A 25,662-nucleotide genomic window follows, 5' to 3' on the forward strand; every position below is an offset into this window, starting at 1 on the left:
TAGTAGTGATGAATAGTTCGTAACTATTATTTAATACCCGGTTCGGGTTAATACCAACTAAAATATTGATAATAGTGGGTTGTGGGTGCATGGTTTTGAGAGTCGCACCCATGACAATTAAGGACCGGTTCACACCAAACCCTGGAAGTTATTTCTGCGCTAAACACAAGCCTGAATGAGCAACGGTGGGATTTGATGTGTAATTGTAAACTATTCGATGTACGCAGGCTAGGGTGAGTGTGATGTAGTATGGATGGGAGTCGTGGTGTAATGATGGCCTATGCTGCTTCCGGATTCGCCTAGGCACAAGAGGGGGCTGCCCACCTTGGTGTAAAGGGGAAGAATCCTGCAGTGTGGTGCGATTGAATAGTGAGGGTCATGCGAGGAGTCCTATCATAGTTTCCTATCTGGTATACCATGGTGGTATGTCCGCGCACATTCAAGTGTAGTGGGACTGTGTCTTGTAGGTACAGTAGTACACCTCTGATCAGAGTAAACCTATTTGAATAGTCGTGGCTACGGTTAAGGGCAAGCTGCCAGATTCACTATGATTAGTCGATTCTTTAATGACCTGGGTAAACTTACTTTCACTTGGGACTACTGCAACGTGATGTAACGTTCACTAGTGGTTGGGCCTATTGCAACGTGGTGTAACGTTGGATAGTAAGGTTGGTACTTTATTTATTTACTTATTTATTACCTTTCTGTTTTACTCTCAATCACTCATTTAAATGTTGCGTTATTACAACTAACCTTACCCTATCCCTTGTGATCCTTTGCATCATTTATTACTCGTATTTCATGCTACTTGTTGAGTAAGGTGGTTTGTACTCAACCTTGCGTAATTTCCCCCTTCAGAGCTAGAAGTTGAATCCGATGGAGGTGACTCTCAGGAGTAAGCTAATCGTTGTCGAAGTGTTGTCTGTGGACTGGAGTCATCCCCGCTGGAGCTAGTCTACACTATCTTTCCGCTGCATGTTCGTTAGAATAAGTGTTATTTTCGGTTGTTTCTGAGAACGATGGTTACGTAATCAACATTGTCTTTTTGTGTACCTTGGCTAGTCCTGGACAAGGATTTTGATACACAATTAAGTTCAGAAATTCATGTGAGGAATTTCTGAGCATGACATTAGAGTCGCCGGGGCATTTGGTGAGCCACCATGAGCTAGAGTTGTCCCTACCTCCTCTGCTCTTGCAGTGCTATAAACCAGTGGTCCACAAGATTACCCTATATGTTGACAATATTAGCATATGTAGATTTAATTTATTAAACAAATAAATCATGACATTGAATACAAAAAGTAATAAAAACTTCATATATGAATACAACTTAGATATATATGAAAACATTGTGCGTGAATAGATAGAATATACGGAACACGATTGGAATGTACTAACGGTTCCAAACTAGATTTTGAACCAAAGTGTTCATATGAATGACTGCACAAGCATTGCACAGCAGCACACATCAATGATGTTGTGCCATAGTCGAAGAAGTTAGTTGCGCTGAGATAGATAATAAGATAAATTATCAGCAGCCACGCGTGCACTTTCCAAAAACCTCGGTGCAAAATGTTGAAGGTGACTGTTCCAGAGAATTGCTCTTGTAACCTACCGGTCCATGCAAGCAACACCGTACAAAGGGGTTGGGAAAACAATAAGTTGTTTTTCACGTGTGTTATGTGGAGGCAATGATTCTGTATTTATAGAGATATCAAGACTTGTGAATATGACACTTGCGTTACCTCTACAACTCGTAACCAAACCGGATAATCTAGAATCCACGCGGACCTGATGAACATGAACTCTAGAAAAGAACTCCAGATAAATCTGTTGAGATTTACATCAAAACAAAATTACAAAGGGCTCCTTCTGCACAAGAATGACAACCCATTGCAGAGGACCATTCGCAAGCACGTCATTTGCGCTATGCCCAGCAGGCGAGGGGAGTGAGCGCACACATGTTTCTATAGTTTTATGTCACACCATTGCTGAAATGGCTAGATAACATTCACTCTTTACAGTAGGTCTCCATCTACTAGAATAAGCGAAGTGGGACTAAACTTCACATGCATGCATCTTATGAGGTTAACCTTTGACATTTTCATAGAAATTATTTATTCTAGTGGTCCTTTTTCGCGTTTGCCACACACCAACTGATGGGTCCCGCCTCTGCTTGGTGAGATAAATTCTTGGTTACCCGCACAGCCACCACTGAAGTCACCTTGGCGGGATTCTGTCTCAAGTTTCACAAAGCTCACATCCCTAATGGGATAATCACTCAAAAGAAGCGTGTGTCATGTGTTGTAGCAGGGCAACAGGACAGTGACTGAATACCTGCATGAGTTCAATCACCTAGCACGATATGCTCAAGAGGATGTCCGCACTGATGCCGAGAGGCAAGAAAAGTTTATTGGAGGTATGGATGATGAACTTAAGAAGCAGCTGCTCGCAGGTGATTACGCTGATTTTGAGAAACTGGTGCATAAGGCTATTCGCTAGGAGGATCAGCATTTGCAGATGGACAAAAAGAGGAATGCTTCACAGTTTAGGCCTACTCACGGAAGAAACCAAAAGCCTCGGTTCCACACCGGCCAACGCCCTGCAGGTCGGCCGCAAGGACAGTCAACCCTAATAGTGTGCCAGCACCATCCCTACAATCCCAGTAACTTCAGCAACAGTGGGAGCCAGCTTCAACGTGCACCAATCTAGCGTCAAGCTCAAGCCCCTCGCCAACAGAATCCATCAGCGTCGCCTTCACAGTCTGCAACAGCAAGGAAGGACACTAGAGGAAAGCCTAGCGTCTGCTACAACTGTGGTGAACCAGGGCACTTAGTTGATAAATGTCCAAAGCCGAACCGCAGTGGGCAGAAGTTTGTCCAAGCTTGAGTCAACCATACTTCTGCGGAAGAGGCTCAAGCTGCACCAGAAGTTGTATTAGGTAAGTTGCCTGTTAACTCAATACCTACTACAGTACCATTTGATTCTGGTCCTACGCATTCCTTTATTTCAAAGAAATTTGTGGGATTGCATGGGTTAAGAAAGGAAGAACTTAAAAACCCGATGCGGGTTAGTACCCCAGTAAATAGTGTGACCTTGGTCAGCTATAGTCCACTCGTGCCTATGGAAATTGAAAGAGCATAGTTTCTGGCCAACCTTATCCTTCTTGAATCTAAAGACCTAGATGTCATCTTGGGAATGGACTGGCTTACCAAGCACCAACAAGTGATTGATTGTGCCAAGCGAACCATCACTTTGACCAGTGAGAATGTGAAGTCGTGACTTATCAGTCACCGGAGTCCGTAAAAATGGGATGAAGTCTGAATCACATGGAAGCGGAAGAGCAACCATCAGAAGCAATCAAAGATATGAAGAAGTTGGATGACATACCAGTGGCCTGCGAGTATTCGGAGGTTTTTCCAAATGACCTCACAACGATGCCGCGAGAAAGAGAGATCGAGTTTTGTATCAACTTGGTACCTAGAACTATACCGATCTACAAGACACCCTAAAGAATGGCAACCAACGAGATGGCAGAAGTGAAGAAGCAAGTAGATGAACAGCTTCAGAAGGGTTACATTCGACCGAGCACTTCACCTTGGGGGCTCCGGTTATCGTTGTTGAGAAGAAGAACAAAACCAAGAGAATGTATGTGGACTATCGTGCTTTGAACGATGTCACCATCAAGAATAAGTATCCTCTGCCAAGGATTGATGATCTGTTTGATCAGTTGAAGGGAGCTAAAGTTTCTCCAAGATTAATTTGAGATGAGGGTATCACCAGTTGAGAATTCGAGAAGAAGATATCCCCAAGACAGCATTCACTACTCGCTATGGCTTGTATGAATGTACGGTAATGTCGTTTGAACTCACGAATGCCCTAGCCTTTTTCATGAATCTCATGAATAAGGTGTTCATGAAATACCTAAATAAGTTTTGTGGTTGTTTTTATTGATGACATTCTTATCTACTCCAAGTTAGAAGAAGAGCATGAGCATCTATTAACACCAAAATTTGGTAAATTTCCGTATTGGATTCGGATAAGGAAAGGTGCAATTGCCGATAGAAAATCTTATCCACAAGAAGCCGAATTCGAGAAGAAATCGTGAAGACCCAGGGCTTGGCGGCACAAATTTATCTATTAATTAGAGTTAGTTAGGATTTTTTTCTCTAAGGGAGTTAGAGTCCAATTGGGACTTGTGTATTAGAGATAGAATCTAAGTAGGAGTTTGTTATTTCTTTTTATCTATTAGGAGTTGTATGTCATGTCCAACATGGCCTAGCCTCAACCCGAGGGTATAAATATATATGCCCGGGATCCTTGTTTTTCATCTACATATCAATTAGATCAATTACCTTCGGTGCATCGCCACCCTCTTCCGAGGTTTCAACTCTGGCGGAACTTGGCACCTGACGTGGGGCTGCATCGTCTCGATCTCCGATGGAGGGGTAAGTCCTATGTTCCGTTGGGCAACGGTACTCGTGCGGCTAGATTAGAACTGTCTCGGTTTGCTCTAATCTTCAAATCTAGTTGCGCGATTGCTAGTTATCCTATCAGTTTCAACTTAGAGCGCTTTCGTGTTTTGAGTTGATCTGGTCGACCAGTTTGGGCGATCTACGTGGGTTTGATATTCGCCGTTTGACATATTCAATCTAGTACTGTCTCGGTTAGATCCGATCTAGTAGATTGCGTTTGTCAGATGGTTTATATCAGATTGATGTATTTTGTTCATTGTTTTATCGGAGTACCAGCCGATAAGTTATCAGTCATTGGCTCATTAGCTTGATAGCAATCTAGATCTGTTTAGTATTTATCCTGACATTGCTAGGTTTAATCTTGAACTGTCTCGGTTGGTATTTTGTGGATCTTGGTTGTTGGTCCGTCGTCTATAGCCGATGATTTTTGCCGATCTACATGCTTATCATATTTACATCAATAGAGTAGCAGGCGAGGGGAGCGAGCGCACGAATGTTTCTATAGTTTTATGTCACACCACTGCTCAAATGGCTAGACAACATTCACTCTTTAAAGTACGTCTCCATCTACTAGAATAAGCGAAGTGGGACTAAACTTCAAATGCATGCATCGTATGAGGTGAACCTTTGACATTTTCATAGAAATTATTTTTTCTAGTGGTCCTTTTCGGTATTTGTTACAAATTATTTCTACTAGCCTGTTTGCAACAATCCTACACCAAATCTCAAATAACCATAGAGTTTTGTCTCTTTGCAATGTACTGCTTATAGACTATTATTTTTAAACTTCTGAAAGGCAGAAAAGGGTTTGGACATTGGAGAATCTACTATGGGTGTGAGTGGGCGGAGTCCATCCCTTGTCTGTCTTGCTCGGTGGCTAGGAGATCTACTAACAATTATATAACTGACATCTAAGTGAGTTCCTGAAGCCTGCTGGCAAAGAGAAAGGAGTAATCAAATAAGATGAGGGCATAATGGGAATTTTTTGATGGTAGGACTATTTAGTGGTATTAAAGTATACCACAAAATTTTGATGGTTTATTCTTGAATTGCTCTTCTTTGGATGGTATGAAACCAAATTCCCTTTTCACTTAAGGAATGAACATGAAAAATGGAAATGGGATTGGCAGCAAGGGTAGTGGATGCACGACTCCTGTGCTTTGACAGTTGCACGGTTCAGTGCTTGGTGGCTGCCATAGGGCTCTAGGGGAAAAGGATGGGTCAGCCAACCAGTCTAGTTGGCACGTGAGCTTTGTTGGATCAGCAAATACTTTTAAGAAGAATGAAATTTTATGTGGTGCTTGTTTACGTTAACATTATATATTTTATAATTATACGACACTGCTAGACAATAGAGCCATCCTGATACACATTATGGAAAATGTTGATGGTTCAATTTTGGTTATGCTGAATATAAGCGGTAACATGTTATCAGCTACCAAAAACAATTGATCAGCAAACATCTTTATATTTGCACTCAGGAATTAAAAAGAAAATGCTGGAACATAAACTGCAGTGCAAAAACCATAAAATCAACTGGAAACATATGTTTTAAAATTAAAATTTTGCAGCACCTTATATGTTAAAAAGAAAATGGTGTGGGTAACTTAATTTTGAGGAAGATACAAGTGATTGACACAGTCAACAACTTTCGGGTAAAATCTAGCACATTGAAGTAAAATAACACTGTATTTTTTCTCCTCAAGAAAAAATTACTTTGTAACGTTTATGCTCATCTCTCCATGGCCTGAATTGGTGATCTTGCCCAACATTCTGCAAACAAAATAGACTATGAAGAAAACCTACAAATAAGTGTAAAATCTCAAACAAAAGGATGCCATGGTACGAAGAACTGCATACTAGTACGGAGATATTAAAAGTATTAAAACTTCAAAAGAAAGAAAAACTAGTATGCTCTCTGTTTTACATCATATATATATACATAACATATTCATTTTTTTGATGAACTAACAGTGGAGAAGGCCTCCACAGTATAGATTATAGTAAGACCAAGGTTATTTACAAAAGTCAGTGAAAAGAAAGAAAAGAACAAACGAACATATAACAAAAATTACAGAAGATCAATCCTTGATATTGCAATAGGGGACGATGACTCTCCTTGAGCCTAGGTAAATATAGACTCAAATCTAACTTTAAATTTGCATGAAAGGACCTCAGGCTGAATTCCATTGAAAATTAGATTATTTCTCTCAATCCAAATAGTTCAGGCCGACATAAGTTGCATGAAACAGGGAATACTAGTTAAGACCAAACCGTACTCATTGATCCATAGATAAATTTAGCTAAGACCAAAACGTCTTACAATATCGAATGGAGTGAGTAATAACAGGCATCATATACGTAACCATAGGCCTAGACAAATTGTATGCCTATGTTATAATATACTGCCTTGGTCCTAAAATATAAGTCAATTCTGTATTTTGGAGTTGACATGCTAGTTCTTTTAATGCCAAAAATTCACAGTTTTTTTCTCATAGGGAGCATGTTGTGCAAATAAACTCAAATATATTCAGAAGTTAATAAGAGATGGAAATGGGATCATTAAATAGCAGGACACTTTGTACTTAATTTTCCTGCATTATAATTAATAAAAAGTTCCCACAAACAATATGAAGTTACCTCCAACCAGAAGAATAGTCCACGCAATAGAGCCAGGCGTTTGGGATAGCTTGTTTCTTCAACTTCTTTGGCAAGGTCTGGTTTCAAATAAACAAAGTTAACTGCTACAATAGGTCTACAACAGAATACAGACTAGACAGGTGAAAACGTCATCAGTTTTCAGACAGAAAAAGATACCTCGGCAAATAAAAATAGGAACATACATATTATGCAGGTATTTGATGTAATCATTCAAATATATTTGCAAAAATAATAAGAACATATTCCACTATGGAAGAGAAAAAATAGAAAAGATGTTTGCCAATAAATGTATTTGCATGATTTATAAGGTGTTATACCTGGATAGGAGTCAAAATATGATTTCTCTGTCCCGTCATCAGGATAGTAATACTTCACACGACCGCGCATCTGGCGTTCCTTCATCAGTCTATTACGATTAGTAGCCATGCGATAGAGCTTGTCATACTCTTGGTGGCAAAATGGTTTGCTAAGAGCACCAATCAATCTTTGCTTGAACTCCGATTCTTCCCTTTCATTTATATGTGCAGGCCATATAACTCCAGATGATTTCTACAGCAATAAATGTGTTTAAAACAAGAAGATGTATGTGCCATGATATAAAGTAATATGGTGTAACAAACTAACAACTTCTAATATTATAAAACTAAAAGGACCATGACAAACAATATTATGAAAATAAATTAAAATATAGCATCACATTAACCAGAATGAGAGAAAAAGAAGCAACATACATTATCTACCAAATCAATCTGCAGAAGGGATGAAAAGGAATATTCTTGGGAATTTCTAAAGAACATGGTGGAACTACATAGACAACATCTTGTCACTATAGACATCATATCATATCAAGAAGTATACTGAAAACAACTAATTTAGAATAATCCAGAAATAACCAAGAGCTTGAGTGTTCCAACTTCAACAATTCCTAGCTACCTATGACTCAAAAGCAACATGCTAATAACCCAAACAGTTAATAGAATTTACGGTTCCAAATATTAATCAAAATACACACACAAGTTTTAAAAGATTCTATTACATTGTTGTTTTTACCGGGTTCCTGCAATTATGCACGGGAAGACTTCTACTCTCATCTTGTTACACCTCAGCTTCCCATCCAAATGGAAATTATCTAAGAAATTATGTCACTCATTGCGAGAATTTTATGCCTATCAGACTTTGCATAACTGCCACAGTGATAATACTTGTCACTGTCTAAGAGTCTGCAACTCCACTTATGAATGGCATGCAGCATGATCAAGGACAAAGCTGCCATCTCAATTGGACCATGCAAATATGAGTCTTGACATATATACATACATAATCTAAAATAGGAGTTCACGACCAAAATTGGCATACAAAGTTTTTGTGGCAGAAGATCTAGACAGTTAGACTAGGGCCGCGTTCAGTTGAGGAGGATAAGTTAACTTATCCCTGAAATGGAAAACATAGTAATAGATTAATACATGATTAATTAATTAATTATTATTATAGAAATATAACATAGATTAATATGATTTTTTAAAATAACTTTCCTATAGAAAATTTTTACAAAAAATATACCGTTTAGGTTCGGGAAACGTGCGCCCGGAAAAAGAGGGGGTAAGTTAGCTTAGGGGGGCCAAACGAACGCGGCCTAGATACAATAATGTAAATATACTAGAGACATACAAAGCCATAGTACAAAATTTTCTGAGTTCAAGATCAGGGAACATTGTGTGCCAAACATATGAGGCATGACAAAAGAAGGATACTGGGATAATTCATAACACAAAAAAAAGAGAAAAATGTTAGTGTATTTGCTGGAAATAGGTTATAAGAAGCATGTTAATCAAATATATGAGTCTTGTCCTATGTACATATATACATAGTCTAAACCAGGAGTTCATAAACCAAATTGGCAAACAAAGTTCTAGTGCCAGAACATCTTAACAGGTAGACTAGGGCCCGTTCGTTCTGCCTATTACTAAGCCAGATTCTTTCATTTTTCGTGCGCATGTTTCCAAACTGTTAAACGGTGTTTTTCTGTTAAACTTTATATAGGAAAGTTGCTTTAAACAATAATATTAATACATTTTTCAATTTTTCATAACTAATAATTAGTTAATCATGTACTAATCTATTACTATGTTTTCCGCATCGCATAAGTTAACTAACACTGACCGTGGCCTAGATCCAATACTGTAAATATATTAGAGAGCTACAAAACCATAGTACAAAATTTTCAGAGAGTTCAAGATCAGGGAACATTGTGTGCCAGACATATGTGGCATGACAAAAGAAGGATACCAGAATAATTCAGTACACAAAATAAAAGAGAATAATCTTATTGTACTTGTTGGAAATAGGTCATAAGATGCATTTTCACCAAATATAGCATGTTTAACAAATTAATATAGTGCAATTATGGATTCTCAAACAACCATTTATATATGTAACTCTTGGTCCACTACAAATGTTCTCGAAACAAAAGATACCAATTAAGCACACTTGAAATCGAGAAGTCATAGGGAAAAACTCAAAAGATTGATCGCTTGCTGGATTTAAATACATAGAATGAACTCCAAGCTGTTGCTTCCTAATTAATCGGATGCAGCTCAAGCACGATATCAAATCACAAAGTTCTCATGAATCATTTGGTTCTGCTTGCTGCAGCTATCTCAAGATGAAACAGTGGCTTCTCAGGGTCAATAAAACAAATCAGGAATGACAGAAGGCCGGCAAACAAAAAGACTGGCTGTTGTTTTAATCATAATGCATTTTTCATCTCAAATATTGCTACAAGCCCAGCCCAGAAAATTATAGAATTTGTTTTTTTTTCTCCGTTCAAGTACAAAAAAACTTATATATATGGCAACCAACCACCAAAAGCTACACAATCACTGGCAGATATTACATGTTAATACGCATGTACTAGTGGTAAAGCTGATAAGTGGGAGAAAGTGAGATCAACCACGTGATGTTAGTTCAAGTGTTTTTTTGTATTGGAAATCAATGTTTTAACACACTTGGTTTCTTAGATGTTCTATATTAAAAACAAAATAAACATCAAGTCATGAGAACCAACCTTCTCAGCATGCTCTATGGGAGCTTCTTCTCCATCAGGAGGAAGAATGGACCTTTTCTTCTCATCTTCCACAATTTTTGCCTAGGTGAAATATCTGAGTTAGAGACGCGCAGAAACATTAAACATGATCGAGATTGAGAGTGCAACATGACAGTACCTTTTTCTGAGGCATCTCACATTCAAGCAAACTGTGGTCAGTAACACCCATCTCACAGTCATCGGAAGACTCATCCGAGCTGATCACCACCACCATCTTCTTCTCCTTCTTGACAGGAACTTCTGTGCAACCATCATCATCCACTGCTTCTCCTCCATATCTAATAACCTTGCCCCCATACTCCACCACAAAATCTTCATTCTCATAGACACGCGCGTTCTCTAAGAATAACCGGTACTCCTCTTCAATGTCGGCGTTGATGTCATACACGGCAGGCACCGTGGATGAGCCCTTCTCCTCATCCTCCATCCCTATCTTGTTCTGGCTTCCCGTCCCACCCTGGGTGGACATGGAGGCGCTAGGCGCAAGGGCACTTGTGGGACAAATCTTGCTAGGGCACTGGTGCCTCGGCTTTGGCATCGCAGCTAAACAATTGGGAATGGTGGAGAGTGGGGATTGCAGCCAAGGTGAAAATGAGGTGGCTTTTTATTTGGCGGCGCAGGGCAAATAGCACAAGGGTTTGGGAGGATGAACCTGTGCTAGATGGTACTACTTGTCTAAAAATTGGGCCAGCGTGTATTAGGCCAAGATGATAATGGTCGGCCTTATCTTTTGGGCTGGATCCATGATTTTCAGCCACCAAATTCATAACTCACCAATTACTGATGTCTTGTTTACGAGGGCGCTCCAGTCATAATGCGTACTATGCACACCGCACCCCCCCCCCTGTCCACAAATGCATCCCCCTAACATACACCTGAATTAGGGGTAAATTAAAATTACTAGTATTAATAAAATCCTATTAGATGTTATGTCCAAAAATATGTAGAGCTGGAATAACAAGCAGATTGAAAATTTGAGATTGTTTGGATCATCTTTGTGCACTATAGACTAAACATAAAGGTTTTAACCATTTTTGCACCATACACTCTATATTCTCCAATAATCTATGAGTTAGAGCCTTACAAATACTAGGCTAAGAAATATCTTGAAAGGCACAAAAGGGTTACTATTGTTTTTCAAAGTTCCGATGTTTTACATGTTCCATTTTTTCTTGATGTTACAAATGGTCTCGGAATCCTCTTTCCAACATATTCAGCTTGAGCATGAAATCCTCTTTCGAATAGTGACAGTCTGTTCCAATACTTAGTCGACCACAGTTAAGTCCAGTGTTGCTATAACACTTCCACATGGGCCCACAAGTCTTGTATGACCTGGGGCGATGTGCCACACACTAGAGGTTGTTCGTTGATCCATATACATATATGTGTATATATATATATATATATATATATATATATATATATATATATATATATATATATATATATACTTACCGACCCCTAAGGCTTAGTTTGGGTTTTGTTAGATCAAAAGTTTAACCATCTGTACTTCATCCTGTAATGGCGATGTCGCCTAGCTTGCTTGATTACTTTGTTTGGAACTCCAGCTTTGTGATGTGTTAGAATGTCCATTCTTTTTTTAGACAAAAAAGCATATGGCAATAGTTATTGTGTTTATTTCTCAATATATATAGTAAAAACCTGTCGATGCATTTTTCAAGTCCATTCTTCGTTATCTGATGCTTAGTTTGAGCCCCATTATTTTAGGCAGAGGCATTTACGTACACTAGCAAAGTACCTCTGTTTCTAGTTTATACTCTTTAACTCACTACCTCAATGAAAAAACTTTGTGCCATGCAAGCAATAGCTCTACCACGTCAACATCTACATGGCAAAACCATATACAAAACCACTTTAGGGGGTTATTTGATCTAGTTTTTGTACTTCAGGGGTGGAATATCCTGTTTAATATATTAGGGGGTTAAGTAGACCAACCCTTATAGTTCAGGGGGTAAAGTAGACAGTTTCCTTATTTTAATCATGTCCTTGTTTGTTGGCAACAAACTAGGGAAATTCTCCATCATATTTGTATTTTATTTTTTACAGATGAATTGGGAACTCATTTAATCATGTCCTCAATTATGCGATCTCTCCCGTAGCATATTTTGAGCAAATTAGATTTTGAAATCTCTAGTGTCTTGTATTTAAAATGGCAAAATTATTTTCTACCTAGCCAGTGGTAAGAGGTATCTGTTAGTTATTCCATGGTTGCTCTAGTGATTATATTTCCTTTTGCCCATGTTAATGATGTGATATTAGGTATCCAATCTTGCAATATGTTCGATTCGACGACTTGAAGACGTTCATACTTTGAGGCCGGTAATACCCCAATCGTCACCTTGTAGTCCGAGTTCGTATACGACCTGGGCGCCCGTTTTAGTGCAAACTGATCCTGGACTCCGAATCATAATTGAAGTCGACTTGGTTTGGTCCTCCATCTTGATTTGGACGCCTCTTGCTGGTCATCCACGCCTCTAAGTCCCTCCCTAAGTGTTCCTAATCATAATATAATCATATACAGAAAAACTTAGGAACGAGCTCACTTGTAAATTCAATTGTCATGGATATTGAATGATCAACGGAGGATTGTTGTGTGTATCCTAAGGACTGATGTCCTCATCAGAGGAGGATGTCAAAGCAGAGGTTGTGAGGTGGGGGCAGCATGGTCTAGTGGCCATGTCAATGTTGACTGTATTGTGGTGGATAGCACGGAAAGAAATACATTAACTGGAGAGAAATAATGCCAATGACTTTGTTTAATTTTCCATAATTTCATTTTTGATTTCTTCTTAAGTTTTCATATAGCAGCATTCAAAGCAATGGAATCATACATGGATTAACACGCCAAGCCGTATGATTCCAAAGAATCTCAACAAGCCTCATCTCCTTTTATTTTCCAATACATGCCAAGAGGGACCCGCTGTACTAGGGTTGGGATTTCCTTTCTCTTATCCTGTCCATCCAAGTTCAAGAATACCAAAATGTTGTTGCTACCTAAAGAGTGTTGATTTATTATGAATTCCAGGTGTAATCTGATCTTTGTAGGACCATCCAATGGGATGTTTTATGGGCGGGAAGCACGCTGGATCGATAGGTGTAGACAGGTTCTTGTCACCACAGTTCATTGGCTTAGGTAGATTTGCATCGTCTAGCACAAGAGATGAAACTGTTGGGTGAGCCATGGCTCAGGTTATGGCGTCAAGCTCTAGGACATGCCCCTAGTCTCAAGAAACATGTCAGCAAGCCGTGACTAGAACATCTCAAAATTTTGAAGGGAATTTATTTAATGGATGTTTACAACTTTTAATTAAGAAATTCAAAGGGGCACTCGTAGACAATGAAATATAGGATAACAAGTTCATGCTTAGTCCCTAAACCTGTTAGCCTTTGTCATCTTGGTTCTCATACCCTCTAAATGCACTTCTAGATACCATAACTTGTTGAAGCATGCAATCTAGGTCCAAAGTTACCACAACCTCTCCGGTATCCTACTTGATGGTGAGGTGGCATGTCATATGCATGCTGACATGGCATCATCTTTAAGAAGTCAGTTTGCAGAGTTCCAGATGATGCCATGTCATTGAAGAGTTACTTTTTGCTACTTATTTATTTGGCTATGATCCTATCATATACAGTGGTGCTAAATTAGTAATAAATTTTCATGGGGTTTCCATATGCATAGGCGACATATTGTTGCACAAGAATAATTCCCGTGTCCATATATATATATATATATATATACTAGAAAAAATGCAAAGCCTGTCATGGCATTTTCAACCAATTTTCCTGAGCCATACTCTCTTTGATTTTTTTATTCGTCGCAACTATTAAATTTTATTTCAGACAGTACACAGTGACGGCTAATAAAAACTTTTCAATGTAGTTTTTTAATTTTTTTATTACAGTGAACGGTGGTGAGTGGTGGTGGTGGCAGAGGCAGCCTAGGTGGCAGCGGTGCGTGCCGCCGGCGGCAGCAGGTAGTGTGCTAGGTGGGGGTTGCGATGACCGTGCTGCCTCTGTCAACCCTCTAGATGTGTGTCATCCTATCAACGTAACCAGTGCATTCGTCGCAGCAGTCGTCAGCAACTTCAGTCGATCAAGTGTCAAGACCGAAGATTCAAGTGAAGAGTCAGGTCTGCGCTACTCCAAGCGTCGCTCTCAAGATGAAGACAAGTCGTTCAAGAGTCAAGCTTTGCTTCTTCAGTTGTCGCAGGCGTTTCGAGCCATAGACGTTATCCTAGCATCGTCTTTTAGTCGTTGCTTGGTAGTTTTTGTGTGTGTAGGTTTGTTTTGGGTTAGCGGTTCACCATAACAAGTGGAGGCGTTATGGTGGTACCATCAGGAGTCGTGTGCCCTTTTTAAGTGTTTTAATCAAGATCAGAAAATTTCAGTCGAATAATTTAAGAAAAGCCCTTTGCTTAGTTTTCTCCTCTGCCTTTGTTTTCTCCTTCTGCTATGAAGATGGTCAACGCAAGAAGTGACATTAAGCGCAACAACACTGGTGCAACTGGTGCAACCTCTTTAACAGCTCCTCCGAATCTCGGGGACGAGATTCTGTTTAAGGGGGTAGATTTGTCACGCCCTGAGCTTTACCCTAGCTAAGAAATAAGTAAATAATGCATTAAAAATAATTTATTAATTAAAGTTCAGGAGAAACCCAGTGTAATAAATTAATTTAATTAATTGGAAGCTTTTCGGAATGTTCTAAAATGTCCCGAAAGCATTTTAAATGATTAAAAGGATTTATATTTGAATTGCAGTCAATAAAATTTGCTCTAATCAACTTAATAAAAATCGGCAAAATTGGAGGCAATTTCTTTTTTTTCCCTCCTTCCTTTTTCTTTTCTTTTTCCCTTCTCCCTTTTTTCCCTTTTTCCCTTTTCTTTTTCTCTTTTCCTTTTTTCTCTCCCTTGGCCGAACTCCTCCTCCTCCCTGGATTGTACGATCCTCTCCTCCTCTCCAAGCCATGCAGCCTCATCTCTATCTCCACCAAAAAAATCAATTCCTATCAATTAGAATTCTATTTCTTATCCCAATGAAACCTTATCTATTCCTTGTTAATAGGAGATAGGTAACAAGATTTATCTCTAGCTCCCCCTATAAATAACCCCTACACCCTTGCCTCTTTTCCCCGTCTCCCTCTCCTGTGCATCTCCAGTCGCCTCTTCCGCCTCCGCTACAGCTATGCCGCCCCTATTCCAGCAGCTGCGCAGCAAGCCGCTAGCAGCCCTGCTGCATCCTTGTTTGCAGCACGTCGCCGGCTGGTCTCTCTCCACCAAATTTTAGGTTCGCATATATTTTATTCTTGCGAATCAATCTAAATTAATCTACCGTTTTAATTGTTTAGGTTTCCTAGCCGAACAGCAAGGAACAACTGCAATCTCTAGCTCCCCCTATAAATAACCCCTACACCCTTGCCTCTTTTCCCCGTCTCCCTCTCCTGTGCATCTCCAGTCGCCTCTTCCGCCTCCGCTACAGCTATGCCGCCCCTATTCCAGCAGTTGCGCAGCAAGCCGCTAGCAGCCCTGCTGCATCCTTGTTTGCAGCACGTCGCCGGCTGGTCTCTCTCCACCAAATTTTAGGTTCGCATATATTTTATTCTTGTGAATCAATCTAAATTAATCTACCGTTTTAATTGTTTAGGTTTCCTAGCCGAACAGCAAGGAACAACTACAATCCGTCGCTGATCTCTCCACCAAATCTTAGGTTCGCATACGTTTCACTCATGCGAATCAATATATCATTAATCTATCGTGTAATTGCTTAGGTTTTCCAATCTAATTAGCTAACGCGAGATTGATCTACAGTATGAAATTCAATTTCGTACACGTAGATTGGTTTAACGTTAAAGTCGTCTAATTCTAGTTTAGCGAGTCGTTAAATCTCAATTTAACGGGTCGTTAACTCCTGCCGTTGTTCCGCTAACAGTTCACGGTTTCACGTATCGAATCTACTTTGTCGTACGAATCTCTAATTCATGCATGATTTGGTTCTGTCGTCTGAATGCGCGTACTGTCTGCAATTTCCCGAGCCGTGTCCCAACCGGCACTCAAAGTCCGCATCACCTCCCTCAGCCCATCTCCCTCCCTCACTCTCCCTTCAGCCTCCTCCTCTCCCGCTAGGCCGGCCCAGTCCTTCTCTCGGCCCAGCTCGCCCCTACCTCTCTCCCTCCCGCACCGGGCCGAGCCAGGCCACGGCCCAAACCGCCGAGCCCCAAGTCCTCTTCGCCTCCCTCTCCCTCTCCCAGGACACTGATAGGTGGGCCCCACCTGTCGGGCCCGTCTAGCTCCTCCGGTCGCACCCGCTCGCGCCGCTCGCCGCGCTGGCCGTGCCTCGGCCGTGACGTCGTGGCGCTGTCCGTCACGTCGAGCCGCCTAGCCGCCACACCGTCCGCGTTGCGCCGCTCCCCTGTCGCGCGCCACCGCTCTCCGCCGCCTCGCCGTGGCTGCCGTCAGCCGCCGCCTCGCCCATGCCGCGTCGTGCTCGCACTGTGCGCCGCCGCCCTCCTCTGCCTTCACCCCTCGCCACCGCGGCACAAGCCGAGTGCCCACGATGCGTCGCCCGTCGCCCTCGCGCTCGGCCACAGTCGCGCCATCGACCTCGCCGCCTTCATGGCCATGCGCCGCTCGGCCACCCCCGTCACGTCCTCCCCGCCTTCGTCTTGCTATGCCGCCTCACTGTGGCTGTCGCCACCGCATCGCTGCGCGGCCTCGTCGCCGCGCCGTGCCAGCGCTCGCGCCGCCCTCACGCTGGCCCACGTGCACGCTGTGCCCAGGCCGCACCGCTGCTAACCACCGCCCGCAATCCGCGCCCCGCGCCAATCAACTCCCCGCCCTTCACGCACCTCGCCGTCGCGCTGAGCTGCATTGCCCCTCGCCGCGCCGGTTTTGCCTCGCCCGTGCCGCCGCATCGTCGGTCGAGCCGCCTCTCCGCCCGCGCCAACCAAACGGCTGCGCCGCAACCGCCAACCGCAATCCGTGCCCACCGCCAACAACCTCCCCCGCCTCCTCCGCGTCGGACGCGCCGTCGCCAACCACCGGCCGCAATCTGCGCCACCGCGCTAACGACCTCCCCGCCCTACGCGCGGCAGCCGCCACCTATAAATCCCCCTGTCCTCGAGCCGCCGCCGCCTTTATTCGCACGTCCCCGAGCTGTCGCTGCGCCCATTGCCTCGCCACCGCCAGTCGAGCTCGCGCCTCACCTCCGGTCGCCGTCGTGGAGCCACGTCATCACCCATTCCCGCTCGTCGGCCGACTCGCTGCCGCCCTTCGCGCCGCCGGTGAGCATCCCCTTCCCCTCTGCCTCCTTTTCTTCCCCTTCGGCCGCCGCCGCCGGCCCATGTGCGGCCGCCATGCGCGTGCGCCACTGTTCACCGCCGACGTGCCATCCTGGCGTCGTCTCCCTCGCCTCACCATCGCTGCAGCGGGCCCCCTCGGTCATTGCCACCGCGCCGCGCGACGCCAAGCCGTCATCGCGCCGACAGCGCCGCCAGTCCCCGCCCGCCGTCGCCACGGTTTCCCCTCCCTCCATCCTCCTCTGCCTCCCCGCGCACACGCCACCACGCCAAGCCGTCGTCGCGCACCGCACCTCCCTCCTCTCCCCGTCGGATTCCTTTTCTCTTCTCGGCCGTTGCCGTCGCTGGCCGTTGTCCATCGTGCCACCGCGCTAGCGCCGCCGAGCGATCTCCATCGCCGCCGTCGATCTACCTCGTGCCGGCCGTCACCACCTGTCCTTGGCCCTCGCCGACTTGCCGCCGCCATCCTCGTCGCCAGTAAGTCGTCGCTGTCCTCTCTATCCCTCTCTTTTCCTCTCCGCCCATGGCCACCGGAGCCGACGCCGCCGCCGCATTCTTGCGCGCTTCGGCCGTCTCCGTCGCCCGTCCGCTAGCCGCCACCCTCGCCATGCCATCACCGACGCAATCCCGCCGTTGCCAGGGTGCACCCGCGTTCGCCGTGTCGTCGCTGTCTCCGCCCCGCGTCGTCGGCTGATGTCCTCCCCTCCGCGCCGCCCGTCGGTCGCCGCCCTCCGTGCGCCGCCGCCCACTGGTCGCCACCCACCGTGCGCCGCTGTCGCCATCTAGTCGCTGCCACCGGGGCTCGTTGCCGCCGACGCCGGCTGCCACCCACCACCGCCCGCTCCCCGCGGCGCCGGCCGAGCTCTCCACCCCTCTCCTCTGTTTTGCCTCCCCTCTGGCTGGTAGGGCCCACTAACCAGCCACCACCTCTCTCCGCCAGGTGGGGCCCGCTCCATCAGCTCCCTCCATCTCTCCCTTTCTCTCTCCCCCTGGGCCCCCTTGTCAGCCCCTCTTCTCCTCTTGTCTCACTGTCCAGTGGGACCTGGATGTCAGCACTCCCTCTCTCTCTCCCTGCTGACGTCATGCCTCCGATTAATTGCGCAATAAATCAATAAGGTTTTCTGTTTAGTTTAAAACACAGATAATCTTCTAAAATTCATAAGTAATTCATCTAGTCTCTGTTTAGGTCCATTCAAGTTTCATTAAATCCAGAAAAATGCCAAGAATCCACTAAAAATAGTTTCTTTCTCTGTTTCAGTAGTTTTATAGCCTGTTTTGCTTGTTTTGCCTTGTTTGTCGTAGGTTTTGACCCCGTTGAAGCGCCGTTCGTTCCCGAAGTCGTCGCCGAAGTTCCTCGTGGGTCTAAGCAAGGAAAGTGGCACCCTTCTTTGATCATATTGAACCTTTGATTATAAAATTCATCGCTTTACATTCAAACATGCATTGTTTTATGCAAATATATTTATTGTATTTATCTATTGGGCATTTTCCAATATATCCGTTGATTCTCACTCATTATTATTGTCATCCGAGGGTTAATTTGACTAGAAATAGGCTTAGGCAATGCTTAGCCATGCTTAGTACAACTAGCTCACCAACTATTATTTAATTATTGTTACACTTTGATACACCTTTAATGGTTGTTATCATTATTCATTTCCCGATGTGGATTAATACAACTAAAATATTCCTTATGGTGGGCTGTGGATGCATGGTTTTGAGAGTCGTGCTCATAGCAATTAAGGACCGGTTCTCAGGAAACCCTGAAAGTCTTACACGTACTAACCACGAGCCAGAATGGGCAACGGTGAGACTCGTAATCTAGCTTGTCCCTATTCGACGTACCAACGCAAGGGTGAGCGTGATGGAGTATGGACGAGCAATCGTGGTGTAACGTTGAACAGCGGATGTTTATTTAAATGTTTACTTTACTTTTATTTCAGTCTATTTTATTTACTGTTTTGCTAAATTACTGCAGCTTTGTGCAATTTAACCTTAGCCTATCCTATTGCATTCATTATTCTCGTCTCTTGGGTGTTACTTGTTGAGTACGGTGGTTTGTACTCAGCCTTGCTTAATTTTTCCCCCATCAGAGCAAGTGCCAGAGCCTAAGTCAGAAGTCAGAAGAAGGTCGTTCCCAAGGTTGAAGTGAGGTTCAGTCCGCCGTCGAGAATGCCTGTGGTGTGGAGCCGTCATCACCAGCTGAAGCTGAAGATTAGATGGTTTAGTTTGTTTTCCTTTTCCGCTGCATTTTGATAGATAATTGTTTTCATTTGTTTTGTCATAGTGTGTACTTGGGCTGATTCCTAGACCGAGATTTAATACATGCTATTGTTCAGAAATTTGGTGTAAATTTCTGGGCGTGACAGAAGTGGACTTGGGGAATTTCTAAATGCAGCAGAAGCTGAGAAGCATGCGAGAAATGCTCATTTCATGTGTTGCCCATGCACAGACTGTAGGAATGAGAAGTCATGGGAAAGTCGAGTGCAGATACAGAGTCACTTAGTGAGAAGAGGCTTCATGGCAGGTTACGACCGTTGGATCTGGCATGGTGAGGAAGTTGAAGCGACGAGCGATGCAATAGAAATAAACGAAGATGAACATGAAGAATAAGAAGGAATTGAGCATATGTTTGTGCCGTCACCATTTGGGGGGGAAGGTTTGATGTGGACCGGAACACACTGGACGCAATGTTGCGAGACGTTGAGCAGAAAGAGTACAATGAGAGAAGCTATGAAAAGTCCACTCGATTAGTCTCCGATGCGGAGACACCGGTTTATCCATGATCCAAGACAAAGTACACCACGTTGTCTACTGTCCTGGAGCTTATGAAACTGAAAGCTAGCAATGGATGGTCAGATAAGAGTTTTTCAGAACTTCTAGTTGTTCTAAAAGATCTGCTACCAGAAGAGAACACACTGCCGCGTACTAACTATGAAGCTAAGAAGGTGTTGTGCCCTCTAGGATTGGAAGTACGGAGAATTCATGCTTCTCCCAATCACTACGTACTGTACTATGGGGAATATGAAAATCTTGATAGTTGTCCCGTGTGCAATGTTTCCCGTTACAAGAGGAAGACTAGCTCCATCGATGGCAAGAGGTCCAAGAAGGGTGGTCCAGCAAAAGTTCTGTGGTATCTTCCAATTGTAGGACGTGTGCAAAGGGTTTTTGTCAATCCACAGGAAGCTAAGTTAGTTCGTTGGCACGACGTCGATCGGAAGAAGGATGGTATGCTTAGACATCCCGCAGATTCCATGCAATGGAGGAATATCAATAACTTATTCCCTAATCGTCTGGAAGATCCGAGAAACATACGGTTTGGTTTAAGTACAGATGGTATGAACCCGTTTGGGGATATGAGCAGCCGTCACAGCACATGGTCTGTTCTGCTTGTTAACTACAACCTACCCCCCTAGTTGTGTTTCAAGAGAAAGCACATTATGTTGGTTTTGCTTGTGCAAGGACCAAAACAACCTGGAAATGACATTGATGTATTCCTACACCCACTCGTGGATGACCTTCAAGTACTTTGGGGTGGTGTCGATACTTGGGATGCGTACGGAGAGGAGAACTTCCAAGTGCATGCTATGTTGTTCAACACCATTAACGACTGGCCCGCTCTTGGAAACCTTTCAGGGCAAACCGTCAAAGGAAAATGTGCCTGCACAGAGTGCATGGAAGAAACACACACCACGTGGTTGAAACACTCAAACAAGATGGTGTACATGGGACACAAGAGATTTCTTAGGTGGAATCACCCGTACAGACATATGACAAAACCATTCGATGGTAAGAAGGAGCTTCGTGAGGCCCCTCGGTCATTGTCTAGACATGAGGTGTATAATATGGTGAAGGACATTGAGCATGTCTTTGGAAAGAGAAGTAAAACTAAAAACAGTAAAGAATGAACAATATGGAAGAAAAAGTCTGTGTTCTGGCCGCTAGAGTATTGGAAGCACCTGGAAGTTCGACATTACATAGACCTAATGCACGTCGAGAAGAATGTGACATATAGTGTCATTGGATTGTTGCTCAACATCAAAGAGAAAACAAAGGATGGGTTCAATGCATGGAAGGACATGGAGGATATGAAGATTCGACCTGGACTAGCAGGTCGAGTGAATGAAGATATGAGAAAAGTGTACCTACCGCCTGCTTGCTATACGCTTTCATGATAACTCAACTTCTTCCAGTTGCTATTAGGAAAATTCTGCCAACTAAAGTCCGACACACGGTTATGCGGTTGTGTTTCTTTTTCAATGCAATTGGTTAGAAGGTTCTAGATCCCGATATGTTGGATGGACTGCAGGAAGATATAGTGAAAACCTTGTGTCATCTAGAGATGTACTTTCCGCCTTCATTCTTTGATATCATGGTCCATGTCATCGTGCACCTTGTGAAGCAGACGAAGAATTGTGGTCCTACATTCATGAGGCAGATGTACCCCTTTGAAAGATACATGGGCATCTTGAAGGGAAATGTGCGTAACAGAGCGCGTCCAGAAGGAAGTATTATGGAAGGGTACACGACGGAGGAGGTCATTGAGTTCTGTGTTGACTACATGGAAGAGCAAACAGCCATCGGAGTTCCGAAGTCACGTCACGAAGGAAGACTTAATGGTATAGGCATTATTGGTAGAAATATTATTAAGTTGGATCGATCGTTGTATGACAAAGTCCATTTGACGATTCTACAACACATGGTGGATGTTGGCCCATACATTGAAGAGCACTTGTCACATATATGGAAAGATAAGGGTGGTCGGTCGGAAGGTTGGATATCCAAAGAGCACATGACTCACTTCAATGCATGGTTCAAGAACAGAATAGTGACTAGTACTTCGCCCGTCAGTGACACATTGAAATGGCTGGCACATGGTCCATCATGGGATGTGCAAACATGGCAAGGGTTTGACATCAATGGGTACACATTCTGCATATATCAACATGACAACAAAAGCACCGTGCAAAATAGTGGTGTACGTATAGATGCCATTCAGGATGGTGGGGGTGTAATTCATACTACGGCCGAATCAATGATATCTGGGAGATCAACTATGTGAAGTTCAAGGTGACGTTGTTTCGGTGCACGTGGGTCAATAACCTCCGAGGCGGGGTGACGATCGATAAAGAGGGTTTCACATTAGTCGATTTCTCGAAGATAGGTTACAAGGATGAGCCTTTTGTCCTTGCGAAACAGGTAGTCCAAGTTTCCTACATCAAAGACCCAGCAAATAAGAAGCAACATATTGTCCGAGAAGGTAAAAGGAGTATAGTTGGGGTTGAACATGTTGTTGACGAGGAGGACTACAACAAATGTGCTAACGCAGCGCAAGAGCTACCTCTAGAAGAGGAGTCATCCGAAGATAGTAATGTGTATGCGAGAGTAGATCATGCTGAAGGCCTTACCGTCGAGGTGTAATAAATTATGTATTGTACTTAATTGTTTTGAAATTAAATGTTCTGAAATGATGTGCAAGTGGTACTTCTAAAATTAATTTTGCTGTACTTATAATATTAGTTGGTTTAAATTTAAATTCTATATTTAAAGTGGTAAATACTATAATTGCTATAGATTATTCATGTATACATAAATTGTTATGAATTTATGGAATAAATTTAATTGATATAAAATGTAATGTTCTATATATAAAATGGTAAATACTATAATTGCTATAGATTATTCATGTATACATAAATTGTTTTGAATTTATGGAGGAACTAAGGTTTCAACTTAGCTAAGAGCTTATAGAGGAGTTCAATGCACGACTCACACGCGAGGTCGCCAAAATAAGGCAAGAGCTTCATAGTAGTCAAGCTGGCACGCCAGTTGTCGTACATGCAGGTCCTTAGGTTGATGTTAGCCCCACAGGTCTACCAAGCAGCTGTGCGTCAACGGGCATGGATGCTCAAGAACGTGTGGTACCCTCCACAGTCGACCACATGAATCAGGTACGACCGTTGATACATCCCTCAACTTTAATCATACTATACTTATATGTTTGTTGGTCTTCTCGTGTAGGATACTGCCTCGTGCGTGCTACAAGTTAGGGTGATAGCAAAGTTCAGCTCTGATGCAGCTGAGGGACTTGTTTTCAAGCCCTCTGAAACAATTAGAGTACATGGTGCTCAATTGTTGGATTGCCATGCTAAGGTCCAAGTCGATGGAGTTCTGGACGGTTGGGTCACCTTTCCACTTGAGAACCCTCCAAATGACGAGATCCTAACCTTGGGTGCTGCAAAGGGCACATACATACAATGGCCTGAATGCGACATCCCAAGACAAGGAAGCTATATTTTTGGCTCACAATCAACAGTAAGGGTCATGGCTCATTACTTGAGTTTACCATTCTATTATGACGTACTTACAAATTTACTCTCACCTATTATAGGAGGCATTGGATCCTCATATGCATATGCCCAAAGTGCAACATGGTGTACTACCTGAATTCGGCCATATCGTCGATTTACACATGGGTCCCAATCACAGAAGCTTTGGACAGAGCATGGGAACCATATGTCACCAAGGGTGGGAAGCATGATGCAAAGAGAACGGGTCTTACTCATAAGCTCAACTTCCCCATCACTCAACAAACTAGACTCATGTGTGGTTTTCATGTTTGTCACCACATGAGCAACTTATCCCAGCAGGTGAACACGTTAGATCCTGAGGTTGTCGAAAGCACCCGAACTATGCCACCATCTTACGTATTTCCTAACTTAACTAATAACTAAACCTTTTATCCTATAGCTAGCTTCCGTGAAGTCAACAACCTTTGATGCGAGCAAGATCCGAGGAGAAATTGCCGCATTCTTGTTAACCGATGTAATCAATCCAAAGGGGCAATTTCACGCTAGCAAGTATAAGGGATAACTGAATGTCTTAAATTTTGTTCAAATTTTTCAATGTACCTATTTAACTATCATATATTGTGATGGAAGAGTTGATTGATTGTATATATTCGGTGTTACATTGTCACGCCCAGAAATTCCTCACATAAATTTCTGAACATAATTGTGTATTAAAATCCCTATCCAGGACCAGCCAGGGTACAAAAAACACAATGTTGATTACATAACCATCATTCTTAGAAACAACTGAAAATAACACTTATTCTAACGAAAATGCAGCGGAAAGAAAAGTAGACTAGCTCCAGCGGGTACGGCTCCAGTCCACAGGCAAAGCTTCGACGGCAGACCAGCTCACTCCTAAGAGTCACCTCCATCGGACTCAACTTCTAGCTCTGGAGGGGGAAATTGGGCAAGGCTGAGTACAAACCACCGTACTCAACAAGTAGCAGTAAAAAGAGGGTAATAAATGATGCATAAGGACTATCAAGGACAGGCTTAGGGTTAGTTGCAATAAAGCAACACTTAAATAAATAACAGAGAATAAACCGAATAAATGTAATTAAATACATTAAAGGATAAGTAAATAACAGTTGTTAAATACCACAACACTGTCCAACGTTATACCACGTTGCAACAGGCCCGACCACTACTCAACGTTACACCACATTGCAGTAACGTTACACCACGTTGCAGTAGTCCCAAGTGAAAACTAGTTTACTCAGGTCATTAAAGGTTCACTAATCACAGTGAAGCTAGGAGTTCGCCCGTAACCGTGAGCACGACTATTCGAATAGGTTATACTCTGATCAGAGGTGTACTACTGTACCCACAAGACATGAGACTCCACTACACTTGAACGTGCGCCGACATACCACCATGGTATACCGGAAAGGAGACCATGATAGGACCCGTCACATAACTCTCCCTATTTAATCGCACCGCACTTCAGGTTTTACCCCCTCCTTTACACCAAGTCGGGTAGTCCCCTCTTGTGCCTTGGTAGATCCGGAAGCAGCAGAGGCTTTCGTTACACCACGATTGCCCATCCATACTCCATCACGCCTACCCTTGCCTTGGTACGTCAAATAGTTCGAAGCCATGCTTCAAATCCCACCTTACCCATTCGGCATGTGGTTAGCACTAACTTATTTCCAGGGTTTCCTGTGAACCGGTCCTTAATTGCCGTGGGTGCGACTCTCAAAACCATGCACCCACAGCCCACCATTATCAATATTTTAGTTGACATTAGCCCGAACC

The 25,662-nt window shown here is 43.2% G+C and overlaps 1 protein-coding gene across 1 annotated transcript; it reads right to left on the reverse strand.

The window, feature by feature from the left end:
- Positions 1-6,046: 6,046 nt before the first annotated feature.
- On the reverse strand, positions 6,047-10,777 carry LOC102711880. The gene is made up of 5 exons (XM_015835893.1): positions 10,358-10,777; positions 10,201-10,281; positions 7,454-7,685; positions 7,116-7,192; positions 6,047-6,248 (listed from the first exon to the last, which is right to left on the reverse strand). Exons 1-5 carry the CDS (start codon positions 10,775-10,777, stop codon positions 6,177-6,179), a joined length of 882 nt encoding a protein of 293 aa, XP_015691379.1. The 3' UTR covers positions 6,047-6,176.
- Between the last annotated feature and the right edge of the window lie 14,885 nt (positions 10,778-25,662).

The sequence above is a fragment of the Oryza brachyantha genome, chromosome 4 (genome assembly GCF_000231095.2).
Source record: "Oryza brachyantha chromosome 4, ObraRS2, whole genome shotgun sequence".
Classification (NCBI taxonomy): domain Eukaryota; kingdom Viridiplantae; phylum Streptophyta; class Magnoliopsida; order Poales; family Poaceae; genus Oryza; species Oryza brachyantha.

What these genes read in the sequence shown, in the direction of transcription:
- LOC102711880 (XM_015835893.1), bottom strand. Translation starts at nt 10,777, where the DNA reads ATGCCAAAGCCGAGGCACCAGTGCCCTAGCAAGATTTGTCCCACAAGT. An exon ending in CCATAGAGCATGCTGAGAAG is followed by an intron (nt 7,686 to 10,200) that starts GTTGGTTCTCAT and finishes TTATTGCTGTAG; the next exon opens with AAATCATCTGGAGTTATATG. An exon ending in GACTATTCTTCTGGTTGGAG is followed by an intron (nt 6,249 to 7,115) that starts GTAACTTCATAT and finishes TTTTGTTTGCAG; the next exon opens with AATGTTGGGCAAGATCACCA.